This window comes from Condylura cristata, unplaced genomic scaffold (genome assembly GCF_000260355.1).
Source record: "Condylura cristata isolate star-nosed mole 26May11 unplaced genomic scaffold, ConCri1.0 scaffold00011, whole genome shotgun sequence".
Lineage (NCBI taxonomy): Eukaryota > Metazoa > Chordata > Mammalia > Eulipotyphla > Talpidae > Condylura > Condylura cristata.
This window is the reverse complement of record NW_004567112.1, coordinates 9,044,545-9,066,514: the sequence shown is the minus strand read 5'-3', so window position 1 is coordinate 9,066,514 and position 21,970 is coordinate 9,044,545. Positions and strand designations below refer to the sequence as shown.

The window sequence follows — 21,970 nt, the reverse complement described above, 5'->3', positions numbered from 1 at the left end:
TTTTTGTTTCGAGAGACAGGGTCTAGAGTTTTTGTATTAATAAAAGTCTCTAAGTTGATAAATCTTGGGAATCTTAAGAAAAGCATGACTTCAAACAGTACTTACGCATTAGAATTGATGAAGTCAGTAAACATTCACATGTTAATGAGTGGGTGAGAAGACATTAAACCATAAAAAACAAACAAAAACAATGTTAACAAACTTAAAAAAGCAAGCGTAGTGTAAAATCTTAAAAAAAAAAAAGAAACATAACAGATGAAGGAAGGAAATCATAGATCTAAAACCATTATAACACAAATGCTTTTTTCCCCTCAACGGTTGGCCTAAAAGTTTTTCCCTGTGCATTTTCAATTTCATTTGCTTTTCACATCACCCTAATCCTCAAGGACTCATTAATGTCAACTGGATTTGAAAGACAGCCTTCAAATTTCCAGACACATTTTATGTATAATTTTTTGAGGTCACCCAAACACTAGACTTAGCTTTCTATGCATGACAAAGATTTATGGCAGGTAAAATCTACAGAGATCTAACAATGGTGAAGAATACGTGATTTACATAAAGTACAGTGATTTTCTGGGTTTAAAAATTCTCTGTTCCCAGAAAAGGAAACACAATTATATAAATCCACATGAATGATTCTTTGCAGAAATTCCTGAGACAAATTGGCTAAGCTGACTGGTTTTCCGCAGATGAGACAACTGTGGGACACAGAGATTGCAACCATGACCTCACACGGACATTTAGGCCAGGAGCTGGCATAGGGCGAGTGCTTCTGGGTCAGCCTGAGTCTCATCCACTCCTCCTTAGGGCACTGATGCCACCATGGAGGCTGGTAAGAAACTGTCAAGTGATGTGGGCTTACTCCAGTCTTCCCGGTGGCTGGTTTTCATGATTTTAACTACTAGTTTCATTAGTGTTAACTACTTACTATAAAAGGCTGGATAAGTTATTTGATGACCAAAGAAACCCAAACCATCCTGTTAGGATGTTTGTAAATTATTGTGGGGCCAGTACTTCCCTTTTCTCTGAATGGGATGATCTATGGGTTGATAAGCTCACAGACTTGAAATTCCCCAATCAAGTTCTCCATTCAGAAAAACCAATTTCACAATATTTGCATCGTAGGAGGCCAGAGAAGCACAATACCCTGAGCATCCCAGACTGACTCTAAAAAGCAGCAGTAGATCAGCCTTTCAGAGAAGAGCAAAGAGAAGGTCAGCGGACTCTGCTACTAAAAGCTACGCGGAGGAAAGCGGGTTTTACCATGCTGTTTGTAGATGGGTGGTTTTCGGTAAATGTTGATCCCTTGATCTGTGGAAATGAAAAGCAAAGGTGTGTGATTATGGGAACCAGTTCAGTGGTAGGATAAACAGATCAACCAAGGGGCAAACCAAATGCAAGTCTCTTGAACAAAAATCTCCCAGAAAATTAATTTTTGTATTACAAAGATTGAAGTTATTGGAAGAAAAGATTACGGAAATGAATTACGAAAGACACAGTGATATGGAATTCTTTGTAATACAGCTTAGGATATCGAGGTATAACTCATTCATGAGCCATTTATGTCAAATACACACTTCATTAAAAGGGATTAAAACAGGAAGAAATGCAAGCAGCAGAGGGTGAACAGAGAGGAAGACATGGCCAGTGTGGGGGAGCCCCCCAAATGCCACAGTCTAGAAATTGAGCTCTCAGTGGATACCGGTGGCTCAATTTGCTTTTCTACAGATGAATGGAATAGTGGAAAACAATGTAGTAAGACTTTTTAAAAGAACAAAACTAAACACAGACACACTTTATGTACAGACTGTCTTGACGTGCTAAGATTTCAAAATATCCTGATGTGTCTGGGCCAAATTGTAAAAAAAAAAGAAAATGAAGCAGGACGCCAGATACTCTTCACGTATTTCACAGGGTCCTATCTGATACGCTACCACTTTAACTGCAGCTACTCAGGAAATTTCGAAGGGTTTGTTTCTCTAACATCTCGGGCACTCTGTCTTGGCGGCATACTCTTGAGGTGAAACGTTACAAACGTAGGACACTGATTTTTAAGGTTCAATGAAACTTTAAAAGAGGCAGTGCTAGCTTAGTAGTATGAATCTTATTGCATTTCCCTCTGTTTTAGTAGGTAAACTAGGACAGCTTAAAAAAAAAATAAGACAAGAGATCCCAAATGTTTACTAGTGTTAACATCACGAGTAATTTATTACACTACTTGTAGTAGCAAAAAGAAGCATATTAAGGAAACTCCAATGGGAAAAACAGTACCGTAACCTCTGATGGGCAATTTTGTCTTTGTCAAAATCGACTTTAAATGTCAAGGGAGTGGGTGATGTGCTCTGATTTTCCCAGGTCTTGGGGACAAATGGCTCCGAGTACAGTGGCAGCAAATGCTGTGGTTACAGAGCAAAGCTTGCAGCACCCAGCACCCAGCCTAAATTGCAAGATACCTTGTGGGTGATGGAGATGGTGAGTTAGTTGAGCCGGGCAGGGAGACCACCACACTGAGCCAATTTTAAACTTTCCTGAAAAGAAAAGTCCGTGGAAAGAGCTCCACCCCAGAGACAAACAGGAAAAATAAACACTGCCTCTAGCGATGCTGTGGTTTAATCTTCGGGATGAGAAGGTTAACTACATCACCATGGGGGTAATTAGTCAATGACACCAAACCACAGAGTGACATCGTAGGGGCACTAACACAAAAGGTGAAGTTAAAATTGTAGTCCAAACAAAACAAGACAGCTCAAACCTTCCTCCCCTCTCTGCCTCGCACCCTCTTCCAGAAACTTCGAGGAAACGGAAACCTTCTATCCAACCTTGGAATGTCACCTTCAAAGTTTTTGAAGGGCCCTCTAGGTGAGATCCTGCAATTTAGGGCTTGTCTACTGTGTGCATACCAATTTGAAGAGCATGAGGAATGGAGACGAGACAGAGGCTACATTCTACACCGTGACAGGACACCGAGACATAGACCATGTCAGCGCCTACCTGGAACATGGAAATGTTTAGGGGCCTGAGCGTAAGTTGGAGTGAGAGGGCGGCTGTCTGGCCGGTAAGGGAGAGGGGAGTTCCGGCCGCTGGACGGCTCATTGCCTCCAATGAGAAGAATGGAGAAAACAAAATGAGAAAAGGGAGAGCAATAAAGGAACAAAGCAAGCATAATAAAAATTCAAAACAACAAACTGGACATCAAAAAGGAGAAATAAAAGAAACAAATTCAGTTTATCAACTGGCTCGCAAAGGTGAAGGACGGTTTAGTCAGAGTTGAGTTCAAGGAGAACGAGTGAAGCGGCGAGCAGTAAGAGGCCTCATTCCAAAGGCATGCGGCAGGAGGCTGGGAGTCAGCGGCAAGCTCATTAGATGGAAAGTCCGTGGAGAGGATGGAAAGTCACCGATCATGGCTCACGGCCAGCTGTCAGATGGTTACGTCCAAGCATGTAAAGGGTGGGAGACGCCAACCCAGATACAGTCACTTCCAGGCGCGAGGGCAGAGGCTGGCATGGGGATACAGTTCTCTGAATGGAGGACTGAGTCTGCGGTCAGCAGACCTGCCCTTAGCAACACTCAGTGCCCGCACTGCAGCAAGGGCTTCTGTGTCCTCACGAGTCAGTACACAAGGCAGAGTCAGAATTCCCTTCTGCCGGTGCTTGGGGACCACCTGGGACCTCTGTCTACCTGTCTCCTTAAAGATGAGGCTCCACCCAGTCTAAGAATTGCACCAATGAAATATTTACCGAATACCCATGATGGCTGGGCCCTGAGCTTTGACTGAGGATAAGTAGGTGAGGTAGGGAAATCCCTGCCTTTGGGGGCTCAGAGTATCTACCTCAGGGGACAGACTGAAGGTGCATAAATATGCTGCCATGTAACTGCTCACGTGGAAGGGTATGAGACATTCTAGGGGTCTCAGGTGAAGGTGCCATTGATTTTGCAGGAAAACTACACAAAGAAGCTAGAATTGAACAGGATACTGAAAAGTAAGTTCACCAAATAGGTGGTGCGGTAGAAAGCTGAGAAGGCTCAGGTTCTGAAGGCGGGGACATCAAAGGGCCATGGGATTTGGGACACTGGGGCTGGACAGCATGATACTGGAGCAGAGACTGAACAGGGGCTTCCCGGGGCTTGGCTGCAAAGTCTTGGTGCCAACAGCGACCATCAATCCATTTTGATGAACAGAGGCTCATCCAAAATGAGAAAGAGAGGAGTGATTGCCCTAAATTCTCCTCTGCTTCCATGTCTGAGCAAATATCTGTCCCAAGAATACACTTGAAGATTAAGACTATCAAAAGTTAATGAAGTAGTCATATGATTCCTTTTGTTACTGAGCTGTAAGAGCTCTTGATAAATCTGTATACACGTCCCTGGTCAGCTATATGACTTGGCAATACTTTCTCTCATGCCGTGAGTTGTCTTGTATTTTCTTGATGACATCTTTTGAAGCTCCAGAGCTTCAAATTTGGACTAAGTCCAATTTATCCATCAATTAAATGATAATTTTCATCAATAAATATAACAGATCTTACAGAAAATAAAGCATGAGCCAATTGATTTTATTTTGTCTTTTATACTTGGTTTTTAAAATTTTGATAAAATTGACATAAAACATTGCATTAGATTTACGTGTACAAGAGTAAATTTCTTCAGGTCAAACTATTCTAACTCTGGTTCGTGATGCATGAAAAATGTCAGTTGCTGGAGTTTAAAAATAATATGTTTATTGATAATGGAGTTTTCATTTCTCCACTTCCTAAACATGCATATTTTTAAGTTCCCGGAGCACAGATGTGTTATCACATGGGCAGTAAGAGATGCCAACTAGACAGTTTGAACTGTAGCCTCAACCCTAGATTTCAGGGTTTTGGTCACGGCATTATGCAACTGTTGTCTCCTTTTTCTCAAGAGCCAGTACCTTGCTGCCACAAAATTATAGTGTAAACTTCACTCTTTAAGCCAGGAATTAACTTCTAGAAGTTATGCTAACTTATAAAAAGATTCATCTTAAAAACTCACTCACTCTCTCCGAAAGAGAAACAATCCATTGTCTGACAAAATGAATATTAAAAACACATGCGGACGCAAGCAAGACTGGTTCATTTAGCAGGGAATCCTGTTTACGCCGAAGGCTGAAGTAGAACTAGACTCATTCACCTTTGCGTGCTCAGCACGCAAAGTCCTAATCAATGTCTTTGAATGAATGGTGTCACCTAATTAATTCTACTGCTGTTTCCTGGCCTAATGTCATGAGTACCTCTGTAGGATTCAGCATCATCTATTTCAGACCTCATCATGAAAGGCATCCAGCTGCTGGTAGATAGCAACAGGGTCTATGAACTCTCCCTCTGTGTAACTCTCCCCCTAGAGTTGATCCCTGTAGCCCTGATCATGATAGTGACTGCTTCCTCGCCCTGAGTCCTCCTCTCTAACCTTGCTGTACTTATAGAATTTTAGATATTCCCAGGATATGTTCTCGTAGGTTTTGGTCGTAACACCCAATCAGATGAAACACCACTCAATTGGTTTAGATAATTATTGGCCAATGTTATTGGCAGATATACAAAGATCTGCCTCTGTGGGACACAGAGGTTTAAAGCAACTAAAATTAGCATTTGTCCTAGTAATATGTCTTTCCACCAAGAAGATGCTCTGTGGGTGGAAGGAGAAGCCCATCGCTTCTGACAAGGATGATGACGCTCCCAGGCTACAGGACAGTGGGCTCCCCACTGGTGTGTCCTGGCTTCTGCTGCCCCCCACTGGGCACAGGTTTTCATTTGGTTACATATCTCCAGCAACCACTACTGACCTTGCTAGTTGCTGGAAAAACTCTAACGTGTTTCAATCTTTGCAAACAGATTTAATGCTATGGTCATTTGAAACCACCTTCACAGCCTTTTAAAAAACTAGCTAAAGAGAGATTCAGTGGCACACTGGTCAGTAATTCTACATGACAATGGATCATTAGGGAATAAGGTCTGGGAATATGTAATGTTGTGAGGTTATAGCCCTTTAAAATTGAAGGTATTTATAAAAAAAAAAAGATGTTTTTAAAAGAAAAATCCTAGAGATCAGCCTTCTATCTTGTTGCTTACTGTCCTTCTCCTATAAATGATAAAACTTTTAACTCTATCCTGGGAGGAAATGATGCATGAAAGCCTTCAAAAGGTTATGTTTCTGTTTCACTCACTATTTTGGCCAAGTAAGGCTATGAGGCAATGGATGAAATACATAAAGGAAGTGTTATTATTATTATTACAGCATCATCATCATCTATTACTTCAGAGTCAAGATACCGTTTAAGAAATGTGTGTATTGATATATCATGTAATATAGTTTATATCACATCACTGCCACTTTGTTTCTTTAGGTCCTCATATAGGTTCACTCTAAGTTGTTAGCGACCTTAGCAATGGTGGTCAGGAACTACTATCCATAGACACAGGTGACTTTGGATAGCAAGGGTTTGAACTGCAAGGGCCATCTGTACAGACTTGCTCTCCACAGGTCCTGTATTCAATCCCAACCAGCCATAAATACACCTTGGATGGCTGAACCCACCTGTGGAGCTGTGGAACTCAGGGATCCAGAGAGCCAATTATAAGGGATGAACACCCACAGAGCTTTGGTCTCTGTGGGAGTCTTGAAACCGACCCCCCCACTGGACACTAGGAGACAGTAGCAGTTAAGCTCAGAGAGTCACAAATTACATGAAGGTTTTCAACTATATGGGGGCTGGGGGGGAGATGGAGTATCTGTGACCCTCATCCTTGCATTATTCAAGGGTCAACTATGTATTACATCTATACAGTTCACTGTAAATATATGTTGGCTTTCATTTTTAGCTCCTTCCTTGTCAGCCTAAGAGGAACATTTCTGGCCCCTGGGAGACTGGCCACTTGTAGGGTTCTCACTGTCCTTAAGGAATCACATTAAGTCTGTTCTCGTTCCATTCTTCCATCTGGGTGCCGAGAGCCTAAGTGACAATTTTTAACACAAGTCAAGTGAGACGGCTGTGCACTGTCTGTTGTGGGGACTTGCTCGGCTTTCTGAGTCAGTGTCTGTTCCAAAGGACAAATGAGTGTTTTGAGAACTTAAAGCTGGCAGCACTAACATTTCATGACAGCTCAAGAGTTGCTTAAAATTTTGATATGAGTTCTAGTTTCCTTCAGCAAGGGTCAAAAAAAAATGCCTCCTCGCTGCCCATATTTATGGCAAAATGCTTTTTTTAAAGAGACTTAATACATGTAGCCCTCCTGTCTGCACATCTAGTGTGTGCTTTATGCCCATAGGACAGTATTTCAAGGGGGAGGAAGAGAAACTCTGCAAACACCACACGAGGCCCCAGTGAAAACAGCTCTTCCAGATCTCTAAGGCACCTGCGCTTGTTTAAATGCACAGCAGTGGCAGACTCTCGGGATGGGGCTACAAGGATGGAAGAGAAGAGAAATAAACACACACCAGAAAACGAGAAGGGTGGTATGGAAATGATGGGAAGCCAAGGAGGGAGACAGGGAGACAGGGAGACAGAGAGACAGACAGGCAGGCAGGCAGGTAGACAGACAGACAGACAGAAAGCCTGCAATGGGCACCTGAGCCTCGACCCATGCAGACCCGACCAGCGTAATGAGGCTGGACCAGGTGAACCGAAAACAAGGACCAGGAAGTGGACTAGGGCTGGGGGAAGGTCCTGCTTCCAGCTGTATGTTCCTGACACGGACATCATGGACATCCTGCCTGAGGAATCAAGCTATGCAGCTCATATTGGTTTTAAAAATAACTCTTGAGACCACAACACAAGAAAATGGTCAAATGATGAGCCACTGAGAACCCCGGAGGCTGCTCCACTTCAGAGGCATCTGAGGTGTTTCTCCTGTGGCCTGAAGTCCCCTCGGAGTGGACATTTCCCAGGGCTGCAGAGGCCCCGGGTGGAAACGGACATGGAATGCTTTTTACAATAATACAGGAGTCTTTCCTGGGGGATCAGTGCTTACTCATTCAACGGCACTAGGCTTTTAAAGCAACATCTTTAATGTACAATTCTCTAGGTGTTATTCTGGCAAAAAGTTCATCTGGTGTTAAAACTAAGCATATACTGTTACGGGCACTGATTGCATTTAGTATCTAAACTGTTTCACATGAACAAACCACAAGCGCAGGCCCAGTGAGAAGAAACTGGGGGCTCTCAGGCTCAGGGGCATTCCATTCCCTGGGGCTTACTGACAGAATACCTGTGTTGAAAGCTTCACACTGAGACTAAAGATAGAGAAACAAAAGTGTTTCCGCATTTTAAATGAAACATCATGTAGAGAAAGATGCTGGCATTTGTGTGACTGGTGTTTCTACCAAAAAGTAAACACTAATTAATTTTGTAACTGAAATGGTTGAAAGCAGTCATTTGTCTTAGTCTCAACAAGAATGCTACTTCCTAGTTACCAAGAGGTGGACAATAAGAGTGCTTTAAAAATGACTTTATATATATTTATTTGGAAGCACTCATGCATCTGAATGAGGGATGGGAAGGCCTGGGGCCAAGTTCAGGAGTGGCAAGTTCTAGCTGAGCGCCCTTGTCCAGGTCACCATTGAGGCCCAGCCTCCTCCCCTCTGGGCTGCCACCCAGCAAGGTGGTGAAGAGCCAATGAGATAAAAGTCAAAGCATTTAAGAGCACCAGGCTGAGGGCACATCACCACGTATCAGACCTTTACCTCGAACACACCTAGGGACCTCGTGGTTTCAGGTGAGGCAGGTGACACTCAACAGCTAAAGTCAACACCCAAGTTTGGTCAACAAGCAGTGACTGAGATAATACCCTAGTTGGGGATGCCAGCACCCTCAAAGCTGCTCACAGACAGGTGGTGGTAGAGTCTTGAGATTTTGCGGGGTGTTATTTGCACAAACTCTGCATGACTTGATCTACAGGACACAGGATGTTTTCTGAAAATAGCATCTCTTGAAAGATGAAACATAGAATAAGCAAACAAAGCAGCTCACAATTTAAGGACTGAAACCTGTTTTCTCTCATATACTAGATACAAACTCATCTCAGTGTGGCTGAGGGCTTCTATATTAAAGTCTCTTTAAAATACATCTCTGAAGTTTACCAATCATTTCTTAGGATTTGCTGAACATTCTCTTAAGTATTTTGACATCTAGATCATCCAAGTTCAGTCCCCCCACCCGCTACCAAGATATTAAACAGCAATAAGTGAAACTACTCTGTCAAGAATTTGAGCAATTTAGCCTGAGTTTTGGCTGCGCCTGCTGACAAAGACCTCCCTTTGCTGGGGTCACTGTGTCCCCCCAAAGAGCACGTCAGTGATGGTTCGGTCGCAGCCCAGACCATGCTTAACCAGCACCTGCAGGTGACTGCAGACTGCTAAGCATAGTCCGCCTATATTTAAGGCTCAGGTACTCAAAAATCCAAATGAGCAAAATAAAGCAGCCTGGGTAGGCTGCAAACAAAAAAAATCCCGTCAGATGGGACAGTGTCTAGGCTACTTGATGGGGACAGGGACAGACCCACGCCATGAGGCTACCCGTCCAGCTGTTTTCATCAGTTCACTGGGTTGGAATCAAGACCATGGAAAAATCAAGCAGTCTGATGGGAGCTCATATGTATTTTTCAATTAAGACCCCTTCATACACTCTTTGGGGCTCTTGTCTCCCCTGACTTGTGGAGGGGAACAATAGACCAGTTGAGAGCTTCTACAGAAGCAAAAGGGACAGTGAAGAGACCGGGAGGGAGGGAGCCAGAAAGGTGGGGCAGGAACAGATCCACAAGGCCGGGCCTCTGCTCCACCATGCAGAAACCAGGACAAATTAAAAGCACGTTGCTCCAAGGGGTGGCTCAGGGGAAGAAAATGAAGTGGAGTCACCCTAGATCTTTTGATACAGCCCAGACATGTCAGTGTTGTCAAGAGATTTATCACCATTCAGACAACTTTTGGATGTTTGTTGCTAAGTGTTTGGCTCGGCTGAGACAGATCACATTATCAAAACAGGAAAATAGCCTGATGATATATTACATTTTGCTTTTGACGCCCAGAAAAACAAAATGATAATATATATTTTTCTAAGCAGTCGATAATACGTCTTACGTCTTGAGCAGACTTCCTGCTTCTGCATCTAGAGACCTTAGAAATGACACACGTCTCCCCGCGAGAGGCCGTGCCAGTTCTAAGACGTGGGGGCAGCGTCACACGCAGGCATGCGGATAGGGCAGCTTGGCGCTGTCTCTCGGAGATACACCTTATTAGCCTTCCGGAGCTAATAAATCTCCGTGGTGCAGGGTGCTGCCTGAGAAGGCCGCCTCCTTACCTTTGATATGGGGGATGAAGTGGTGTCGGAAGGGGGAGTTGGGGCGGGAGTCGTTGTGGGTGGAGCTGAGGCTGCTGGTGCGCAGGTAGGACAACCTGTGCACACCAGGAGACAGCAGCTCTGTGGCGGCAAGGAGTCGGGGCGGGGGAAGGCGGAAACAGAAAAGAAGAACAGAAATTAACACAGGCACAGGCACAACAGCACCGTCCCCCGGGGAGAGAAAGACAGCACGTTAATCGCCAGTCTGCAAAAGGAGGGAGGAAAAAGGGTTAAGAAGGCACCTGCTGTGGTGAAGGCCATGTGGGGAGAAGGGCACAGTCCAGCTGGCAGAGTCTCCGAGAGTAAATGGTTTTTGTGAGAAGGAAAGGGACCAGGGCATTTGCTCAGAGGACAGCGCTACTTCTGGGCCAGAACCTGGGGCTCCATTTGACTCAAAAAGGGCTGCTTTTACCGAGCACCTCACAAAGCACAGTCCTTTGAAAAGCAAGTAAAAATAAGAGTGATGCCAAGAACCTTGAAAAAGAAAAGTACTCATTATGTAAGGGTCAGATTCATTTTGGAAGATGTAAACTTCTCTCCCCCCCGCCCAAAGCTTAATTGTATTTTGCCTACATAAGAGGAGCCCCTTGTCTGTGGCCCCGGGTGGTGACCCCGAGAATCACAGAGCAGCAGTTTTGGGAACAGGAACTTGGTTTACTGGGAAGAAGGATGGAACCTCAGAACCAAACTCAGACCTAGCGGATTTACCACCTGCTGCCTGGGGTGAGGGAGTGGGTAGCCGGAGGTAGTTTTTCCTGCTCATGACTATGCTATCAGAACCCCACCACCTTTCACAAGGGTCACCCTCGAGAAAATAATGCTAGCCCCCAACAAGTAACTGGCATGGGCACAGCCGTCAGCACTGGGGAAGGAGGAGCCGTCCAAAGGGACATGTTCTAAAGGCTTCGGGGCCACGGCTGGCACAGACGGCCAGGGCTGAGGCTGAGTGCAGCCTGCCCTCCAGGGACCCGAGTCCCCAACTGGCCCTTCCCTCACCTATTCAGGACGCTGAGCTACAACAGTTTCCCCAAACCCATGTCACTAACAAGGTCACACTTGGGGTCTCAGTGACCTCAGCTCACGCCATTTGCAGAGGTGGCAGCCTGTAAGATTTCTTGTCACCCAGGTAGACAAGGGCTTAAATCTAGACTCAGGTCCCGGGCATGAATAAGACGAGTAGAGACATACGCAGGAAGGAACAGTTCCATCTAATGGGCCTCGGTGGCGCCCAGAGGACATAGCTTGGAGGACCAAGTAGGACAAGCTGCGTCCACTACAAGCAAAATCTATGGGTCTCAGGAAGACTGCAGCCGTTTTCCATTTTCTCATTCCCTCTGGTTTGTTTCATAAATGTAAGTGGAAATGGGGACAGGTTTGTTCTCATCAGCCTGCAGAGAAGCAAGAAACTGAAAGCGAAGCCTTTACAGATGTGTACTCTCACCACGTCTGTCTCGAAGGCCAAGGCTGCCTTTCTAGACTACTTCTTGGCAAGTGCTAGCTCTGTCGTGATCTCCCTTCTGTTCCTACCTCACACACGTGACACTACTGTGATTAATAATAGGGCCTGGATGCTGATGGGTAGACATCCATGCTATTCTCGACCACAGTTCATCACTGGTATTTTTATGTCTTTCAGGTCTGAGTCCAAATCTTGGGGCTGGAAAGGATCTTGAGCGTTACCAGATACAACCCTGAGGCTGAATCCAGTAGCATCTTCTAGAAGGTTCAACCACACAAGTTTAGCAGCCCCCATGTACTGGGTAAGAGAAACACATTTAACCCATCCCCACAGGGTTAATACCTGAAAGGCAGAGCAATATATTTTCATCTGGAGATCTTAAGTCCAAAAGTGATGAGAATTTCCAAGTCTAAGACATAAAGTCTCCCTTATTTCTAGCTGTTCACTGTCAAAGTTACTTCATAAATCATAATGAACGACAACAATAACGTGCTGTTTCAAGTATGACACAAAGTATAGTTAGATCTGAGTTTTTTTTTCCTTCCCTGGGAGCGGGGTGGGAATATCTGGAAGCCAGTTACCAATGTGGGGGAGCCCCACGGAAACAGAGGGCTATGGAAAGTAAACCCCAGGAACATCTGCCCTTACCGGGTCTGTGAAAATGCTGGGGCGACCGAGAGGTGGTTGGAGTGTAACTGTGGCGGCTGTACACCGGGGAGTTGATGGAGCCCTGGCTCGGGGACCGGTGGATCATCCGGTCACGAACATCCTGGTAGCCCTGGAAACAAATGTTTTTGTTTTTTAATGATAATGTTTATGATATCACCACTCATAAAGGTAGAACTTCCTATTAAGTACTTAACACGCTGGGGAATAATCAAGTAAATTACAGCATATCCATTCAACAGCACCACTAGCACATGCAAATTTGGGAGTGAAAATACCTAAGAACTGCAGAAACTACTCCCCCCTCCTAGATATAATATAAAACTGCTAAGAGAACTGAAAGAATGTTTTACATTTTAGGAATCTGGTTTGCTAAGAAGCTTCTATTAGCACATCAAGAACACATACATTGGTACAATAAATTAAGACCCTGCTTAACCAAAACTGTGAAATTTAAGAGCAAATGACAAAGGAACTTTGGGTTGATTCCAGTCGACTATAGCAATAAATTAAGTAAAAGCCTTAAAACAAAAAATTCCCATAGGATGTGTTTCAACCTTTCACCTGGTAAATAACAGGTGAAACTATGATTCTTCATAGTGACAGCTGTTAATTATCAGAATACTAATAGAAATTAATTCACCAAACTTGGCCATAAACCATAAGAACCCTATAGATTGTTATTATCTCATAGTGGCTGCCTAAACTCAGTCCAGGTTTATGGAGAATATCCATAAAGTGGCTTGTCTTAAGATGAGGCTGATTCTATTTACACTATTTTGTCAATTTGGAGAAGCCCCAGGGGGTAAGGGGTTGGTTCACTAGTTCACTGGATACATAAGGAAATGCAAAGCAGTAAGTGCACCAGCTGCCCAGTCTCTTGAGTACTGGTCTCTGTGAGCACTGAGAATCAGTGAATCTGTGAATCAAAGTGCCTAGTCTGGCCTCGGTGCTGGCCAACCTGGGAACTGTGATCTCTGAGCATCAGGCTCCAGCCTCAAATCTTCCTCCTTGTCTCCCAAGGGAAATATTATGCAGAGCCAGCAGAAAGCACCTCTGAGGCCTCTCTGGTGGAATACTCGGTAGCAGGGCTCTGGGCTGGCCTAGAATCTAGTGGCACAGTGTAGTGGAGTTCTGGGATGACCCAGAAGCTAGTGAAGCTAGGGTGAAGGAGCTGTTCATCGCACAGACTGGGAGCACCAGAACTTTCTCTATGCTGGATGGTGATGATGGTTGATGTGGGGTTGCATCTTGGCCCAAATGCTGCAGGGTGGGGAGAGTAGGCTGGGTGCATGCCAGACCCCAGCTCATGACAGCGCAGTCACAGATGCTGGGCCTTGATCCCCCTCCAAAGAGATGGTTATTTCCCAAAGAACCTCCTGGGGACCTGGATAAAAGCCACTGGAGGTTCTGTTTCCTGCACTGACTAGCAGTGGCCTGATGTAAATATGACTCTTCTTCTGGAATGTGCTCAGCCACTGTGGGCCATTTCTCTTAATCCAGAATATTGGCGTTCTGGATTAGAATATCAGAATATTCTCATTCCAGATGGGGGGAGAGAGTCCAACATCGGGACAAGTAGATTCACGCCGTGTGAACCCTTTCTTACCCTCAGGCACAGGCCCAGACTGCTGAAAGGTTATTTTTTATCTGCTCGTCTCTGTCTAGAGACAGAGATCCTCCTATAGACTCCCCTGCCCTGTCTCACATATGAGGAATCTCCACATTCATCAGGATCAAAGGTACAACTCTTCTCTTCTCTGTGTTTAATGTCCTTTTTTAAATATCCCAGGCCAGGAAAGGTCTAAGTGGGTCCAACATTCTACCCATTATAATTTTCAAAAGTAGTACTTACTTCTGCGGATGGAGTAGGAGACAAAGTCCTTGGAGACTGAAAGAATCAAAGAGAATTTAGAGTGAAAACATTTACCAAGTCTCTCTCTCTGTTAAGAGTGGATATCAGAATCATCTGGAACATTACTCAAACGCACACATCAGCACCCCTGCTGGCCCCTCCTCGGCTGACCCAGTGGGTGGAAGGCGGGGTCCAGGCAGGCCTACTCTGATGATGGTCCTGAGGCGCAGGGGCCCTCATCTACTGCTTGAACACCAGGGTGTGGAATAAACAGGGTGTGACGCTTTGGGTGACTAAGCCAGACATATTGGAACCATTTCTGCTCTATGCTTAAACTATGCTCACAATAACTATGAGTTAGAGCGTTGACTGAGATACAGAATTTTACAAACAAGGCTGTCAGCTGAACTCTACCCTCAGCAACCATGGAAACAACACTGATGGCCAGACGCCCAGCTTCCTACCCTTGCCAGCCTGACTCCCATTCCGGCTCCTGTCCTTTCAGGCAAACCGGCTTCTCTGGCAGCCATCCACAGCCCAAGCCCGCTCTCACCTCAGGGCCTTTCATGTGCTTTCCTGTAACTGTGCTCTGCATTTAGACACTTAGACGCATGCCAGGCTTGTCTGCACCCACAGGAAGGTCTCTGCTGCAAAGCTCTGCCCACAGCGACCCTCCTATTCAAGTGGCTGGTCAGCTTGGCCATGTTTTCTCCTGTCCATTTCCCTCAGAGCACTACCCCTGTGAAGCTGTTACATATCTGCTTTCCGCGTGTCTCCCACAGAACACTGCAAACTCTGAGGTCCAGGACTTCCTTCCTTGGCAAGTGTCCCCAGGGACAAGGGCTGCTCCAGGCACTCATAGGCACTCAGCAAATATTTGCCAAATGAAGATGAAATGTCCACAATTAAAATGCAAAAAGCCTTCAAAGAGGAACAAAGCATAACCCAAGTGTCGTGAACAACACGTTCAGTGCTGGGGTTGGAGGTTTCAGAATCTGTGTCTTGCCCCCAATTTTCAAGAAGCTGCACTCCAGGTTCCTGCCAGCCCAACTCATCCACAGGGCCAGGCTGGGGGGGTGGGAGGGGTTGTTGGCTGGGGACAGGAGTCACCCTGCTTTCTAAATGCCTCCACGGAGCTGCGGGTATACGCCTTAGTGAGGGGCACGAAGTTCACGTACAGGTGGGGTGAGCTCTTGACATCACCATGTGCACAAGTGAAAATTTTTTAAAAACTTAACAAAAAATGACAGTGCTGATTCTAGAGAGGAGGTGTCCTGGGGTAACAGCCCCATTGCTTGCAAAGCTTGCTGAGCTGGAAGGTGCCTGGGTCGGGAAGCTCTCGCGAGCGTGTGTGATTTCTGACCCGGGGCAACCCCATGCAGAGTCTGTGCTCAGGAAAGCCCCAGGTCCTCGTTCCAGGTGACGACAGTGTGTAGTTACGGTCCTAAGCACCTCGTTTAAACCTTGCAGAAAAACTCTAAGGTACAGTTATTTTGAGTCTCCAGATAAAGAGATTGAATTACACAACTTTCCTAAAGTCAATAAATTTCAGTTTGGTTCCAAACCCTGACGTAAACCCTGTTTACTTCAAAGCCCAAACTCAGTAATTGCTGTTTTATTGCCCTGAATGGAGCCACTGAGACCTCCAAACCAGAAACATAAGCCGATGCAGCCCCCCACACCCCTGCCTGTGTGGCTCGGACACTAGGAAATTTTCAGTCACTTGCTTCATGACCTGCCTCTATCATGAGAAAAGCTCTCCAGGGCCAAAGGGCAAAGGAAGTCCCAGAACCAAGGGACCGGTGCTGTGGAAAAGCCACAAGGTGCAGTTACAGCCATGAGTCCACTAGGTGGCACTACATGAAAACGGACATCTTTTCCCACCCAAGGGCTGCTTTAATGCTGGGCTGTGCTCTAGAATAAAGTCCAGATTAGAACATCTATAAAAAGAACAATGCGCATTGTAACTGCAAATAAACACATTTTCATATTCTATGTAATAGCAGTGAAAGAGCATCACCAAGACTTCATGCCTTTTCACCTAAGACCTAAAAGCACTGTATGGTGTTACAGATAGTCTGTCTTAATCTCAGTTGAATGACTGATTTCCGTCCATGCTGTTAACGTGCTTGGAAGGGATTCAATCAGTCTGTAGATGTTGAGATTCCAATTAAAAAAATGAAAAACAATTTAGAGTGAGCTGATAGGGCAAGGAGACAGACCAGAGTGGGAGTCCTGGGTATGGTGACAGCAGGGAACTCCTTCCCGGCCTTGGACCCTGGGGGCAGGGCGTGTCAGTGAGCCCTGAGCAGAGCGGACAGGGAACAACAGTAATAGAGGCCATGTGCTGAACAGTTACCGCGAGCCTGTCCCTCCACCGGTACTTGGCTCATGCATTTAATCCTCACTGTTACCCTCTGACAGGGAACAACAGTAATAGAGGCCATGTGCTGAACAGTTACCGCAAGCCTGTCCCTCCACCGGTACTTGGCTCATGCATTTAATCCTCACTGTTACCCCCTGAAGTAGATTCTGTCTTACAGATGAGAAGATGAGGAGCAGAACAGTTGTCAACTGGCCCAAGCCATACAAGCAGCAGGGGACGTCCCTGGGCTGAGCCAGGAGAGCACCGCTCATACCACCGCCCTGCACTGCGGCCCCAATCTTTACTTTTATTTTTTTGCACATTCTATCTCAGGATGCTGAAACTTGCCACTGTCAAAGATCAGGGTGTATGCTTTGTTTCCTTAAGCTCCCCGTGAATACACTCCCAGTTTTCCCCAAAGCCAGAACTCTCCCTCTCTTTTCCCTCCACTGAGAACACAGGATTTTTTCTGACAACTCCGGCTTCCCTCCCAAAGTGTGGCTCCCTACCCTACAACCCAGCATCTTTTACTCGTCCTGCAATGTCCTCTGAGTGGTCTGTTCTCCCACTTCCTTGTGCCTTCCTGAGGGCAGGGATGGTGAGACAGGTTTTTGAATACCTGAAAGCACCTGCTGTGGAGTCTGCAGCTGTAGGTAAACAGCAGAGCCTCTGACTTATTTTGACACCCATCAGTTCTTGTAAATGTGGCAAAAAAGAAGGTAGTTTGTCACAGAAGTTACAGCATGCAGAAATTATTACCTCTCCCAGGCTCTGCCTGTCCTGTTTGTCATCGTAGCCCGAAGAGTAGAAAGGTTCATAGGTAATAAGATCGGGACGTTCAATATCATAAATTGCCTTGACCTTGGGAATGGCTGCTAAATCCTTGTAATCCAGGATTTCATTGTCCACTTTTGCCTGGCAAAGTTAAACAGAAAGAAAAATTTCTCTGCAATCTCATTTCTTTGAGGAATTACAACTAGTACATTGCATGTCTTGCTTAAAAAGTGATGGCCTTAAAAATAACCAAAATCCAAGACATCTTGCTTAGCATGGTCATACTCCCTAAATAGCTGCCCTTTCTTTAAAAAAAAAAAAAAAAGATTTATTTATTCATATAGAACTGGGGTACAAGTCAGATGTGCAGGAGTGGTGAGAGGCTTCACCAGAGACAGAGTGGGGAGCAGTGGGCGGGTCAGGAGAGGTCAGCTGTGCCAAGTGAATCACCTCCCTGGCCGGGGATCAAACTTGCACTGAAGCAGCCGTGGCTAGCGTGCAGCACTATGTCCTAACCCGCTGTGCCACCAGGGAGGGCCAATAGATGCCCATTTTTAAAAAAGATGCTGAAAGGTCAGGAATAAGTCTATATAGAATTCATCGAACAGGAAAGCCTTGGAAGCAATCAGGATAATTTCTGTAATTGATTACAGAAAAGCAAAAGCTCATTGATGATGAAAAAATTTTTCAGATGGCTAAAAACGAGAATTGCATAGTTAAGAAACTAAATATTTAAAAACTTTCGTGAGAGAATTTTAGAACGTTCCTTATCAGCATTATAAAAGAAATACTCAGCCCCCAAATATCTCTACGTGAGCCAGGCCCAACATTAGTTTGCACATTATTGCGATTTCTAGAGCACTGATCACACCACCACTGGTCAAATCCACACAGAAATTTAATTATTTGCAAGAAATGTGATTGAGAAGGCTAATCTGTGAAAACAAAAATGGGATTGCAAGACAGAAAGAGAAATCCTTTTGAATTATCCACTCCATTACACAGTGTGTGCCGGTGTCTCAGCCAGAAGTCAGTACTTACATAGATGGTGTGACCGGGGGAGCCGGGGATGCTGGAGCCTGGTCTGGAATAAATGCTCTCGGAGGACGTCCTGGTCGGCTGGAAAATAGTGACTGGTGAGATTACAGACCAAGGCTTCTAAGTCAAGACTGCCAGCGTCCTAAGCTTTACTAAACACTGAGCTGGTTAAAACGGGAAAGATGCAACTTTTATGAATAAGAGCGAATATAATCTAAAAGGAAAGATGAACAAGAATTCGTGTCGTCAAGCTTAGAAATGCGTGGGGGACCTTTGTCTGTAGCTGCTCTTCCTTGTATCCTGTGAGACTTTCTGGCTTTATCTTTAAATACATTTCTCTCCATCTCCCCAGCCATAATCCTGGCTTGGGCCTCACCTTGCACTTCTGGGTTACAGCAGGTCTCCTCATGTGGGTTTCCTGCCTCGGCCTTTTCAAACCAACTGGGTACCCAGTGGCCTGAGAGATCTTTTAAGAACATAACTGGTGATTCCTGTTTGGCTTCAGGGTTCTCTTAGAATAAAAACAACTCCCAGGACTCTGGGGTCACTGTCACTACCTTCTTGTTCTTCTTCACCTACAACCCATCATCACTCACAGAATATAGTACACGGCCCTGACTTGGGGTTCTTACAGTAACCTTGCCGCTCCAGCTGCTTGAAATGCTCTAATCCCCAATTTCATGTGGCTGGTTCTTCTCCTCCCTGGCCTTGGCTGAAATATTACCTCCTCAAAGAAACCATCCTTGATCTTTTAATGCAGAGTTGGGGCCCGTTAATTCCTTCCATTGTGTTATTTCTATGTTTTCATTCATGAATAAAACTTGTTAAGTCCATTTTGGGGGATTACATTATATCCAGGTCCCCCTTTAACATCAGTATCTCTGACCACGAGGCTCCAGGTTTTCACCAGCGATAAGCCCACTGTTTTTGCCAGGTACATAGAAGGCATCAACAGGTATTGAGGGGACAAGTTAGAATTATTATCCATGAACACACACTCAATCTGCTGCATGTTAGTGACACAAGTTGAATGGCTAAGTCCACAGAGACCCTGAAGGAAGGTTAGTACTCGGCCACTGGAGAAGCTAAAAGAAACTTCATAATAAACGTGCGGAGAGCCTGATAGGGGCTGGTGATACAGGAGCAGGAGGGAATGTGGAAATGAGGGCTGAGTGCCTCCTGCCTCTGCTCGGCACCTCCAGAAAACTCTCCAAAGAAAGCCAAAGTCCTAATCTTGGAACACTTGCTCCCTCTATGCAGCCATTTCGTGGAACATCTAATTTCGGCCTTTTCTTCTTCAGTACGTGTATCTACAGATACTCAGCAAGTAGAACTGAGTGGAACTGAGCTCAGAGAACCCTGACACTGATCTTGCCTCTCAGTCCCAGGCTGAGCACCTCTGGGCTTGCTCCCATTTAACCTTTTCAAGATCCCACACGCAGGCGCTGTTCTCACTGGTTTTACAGTGGAGCATGAAGCACTCTACTTCCAGCCACAGGGAAAGAAAAGACTCGGGACTCGAAGCAAGGCAGCCACAGGCAGAACCCTAGTCCTTAACCCCTTCACTAAATTCTTGCCGGTATATATTCCTCAAGAAAAAAATTCAACAGTGAACTCTTACCAGAAGACTAGCAGTTCAAGAGGAAAAAGAAAAATGACACTGATGCCTCATCTTACAGGCTTGAAAATATGTATCCTTTTGCTTTTTGTCTAAAATTTTCCCCCAAAGCCCACTAACTTCCCTTCAGCTGATTTTCCCTCCACATGGACTTTGTCTGACAGTGTCCATTGGTCCTGTCATTTAGAAGGCAGTTCCTAGACTGAAAGTTACACTGAAGGATATTTTGTGTTTCTACTCTGGCTCTCATCATTTTTAAATATCCACCAGTTAAAATACTTACCAGGGCTCTGCATGGAGAGTAAAAGGAAGGACAGCTTCCATTTACTTTCAGTTCTGGACCACCATGCATGTCTGGTCCCTTAGAAGGAAAGTGCTGGAAAGCCCTCACTGGCCCCTGCCCTTCCCCATTGGCAGGAACAGGGGGTGCCATAACTACTTCATCTAATTTGCACTCATCCAAGATCATGCTCTTAAGAAGGAGAGAGAAACTACAGGTACCTGGTCCCCAAATCAGGACCATCTGGGGGGCAGCTGCTGGTGGGAGTTGACTGGCACCTGTACAAAGTGCTGCTGAGCGGAAGGAGTCTGTCTCAGGAAGCTCACTAGACAAGGTGGTGATCACGGCTGCAGAAGCAGGAGCACTTTGAACATCTACATACATTGAACATTCACTGCCCAATCAAGGAGGAGTGAAATCAACTCTGGAGAAAGCAGTATGGGTTTGAATGGGCACATCCCCCTTTCTCTGCAGAGTCACAAATGCCATCAGCCTACTACAGCCAGTGTCTTTCCAGTATAAACTCGAAGCATAGCTTCAGCTAAATTGTCAGACAAAAAGAATAAAATATTTGACAGTGGGCATAAAGCAATATGTATTGAGGTGACACTAGGGAAATGACTAGCAAAATGATTTCTTTGTTCTGGATGTACAAAAAACCTCAAATGAACTCCTTTTAGAAAGTATACAGTGTGTGTTGGGTACGTTACAGGTTTGCAAGTGCTTATCATAGGTGAATGTTAATTAAAAACCTCATGCCCATATGACTGGCTGTCCATTCATGTCTCAGCCTCCCAAGGCACAGCAGAAAGAAGCCCCTTTTAGAATGAAAGCAAGTGACCCATGCTGGATTATTACAAACTCAGTCCTGGGAATATCATGGGCTTTATTTATAGTGAAACCCAAGAGGATTTGCAAATGCTCAGCACTGATTCTGACCTGTAGATAAAACTTACTCTTCAGAAAACAAACAAAAAAACAAAAAAACACTTCCAAGTAAATGAAATGGAAATATCTGTCATAGGCAGTACTACTTTCATTATTTCCTTTAACTCGCAATTAAAGCAAGAGGAAAGGAGGAGAGACTTCAGAATATAAATAATATGATTTTCCTTCCATAAATTTGATTTTCCCCCACAACCACACAGGGCTTATTTCTGAGGCAAAGAGCTGAATGCCCCTGTTGGGACAACATTCAGGCTACCTAATAACTAAAGGAATTTGGTATTATCTAGCGAAATGAGCTGTGTGGGAGCCAGAGTACTAAAAAGATCACAATATCTGTGAGCCTTGAGAACTGCATTACTTTGGCGTTTGCAGGTTCCCGGAAGATTCTGGTCCACGTTCTTTAACAGCAATGGGTGAAGTGAGCCTTGCCCAACTGCTCCCTTGCTCTGCCAGGTACCCAGCTGCTTAAGATGTTCTGTGATGAAGTTAAAGTTGGCTTCACCAACATTGATGGCTGGGTAATGGGGACCAGATGTCCCTTTTGAGTAACGGGATAGGATGAGAGAAGTGAGTAAAATCAGAACTCTCGCTCTCAGTTCACCCACCACTTCAC

General features: G+C 45.1%; 1 protein-coding gene across 7 annotated transcripts in view; it reads right to left on the bottom strand.

The window, feature by feature from the left end:
* ABLIM1 (actin binding LIM protein 1) overlaps positions 1–21,970 on the bottom strand; it is a 241,769-nt gene that overhangs the window by 14,388 nt on the left and 205,411 nt on the right. For 6 of the 7 annotated variants that reach the window (XM_012723613.1, XM_012723611.1, XM_012723610.1 and 3 more), the window contains exons 9-13: positions 18,515–18,592; positions 17,459–17,614; positions 14,335–14,370; positions 12,462–12,591; positions 1,267–1,314 (exon numbers count right to left, since the gene is read on the bottom strand). In XM_012723613.1, coding sequence (XP_012579067.1) covers positions 1,267–1,314; positions 12,462–12,591; positions 14,335–14,370; positions 17,459–17,614; positions 18,515–18,592 — 448 coding nt within the window. Of the gene's footprint in view, positions 1–1,266; positions 1,315–2,994; positions 3,100–12,461; positions 12,592–14,334; positions 14,371–17,458; positions 17,615–18,514; positions 18,593–21,970 lie in introns of all 7 variants that reach the window. The other variant, XM_012723615.1, reaches the window with a different exon arrangement.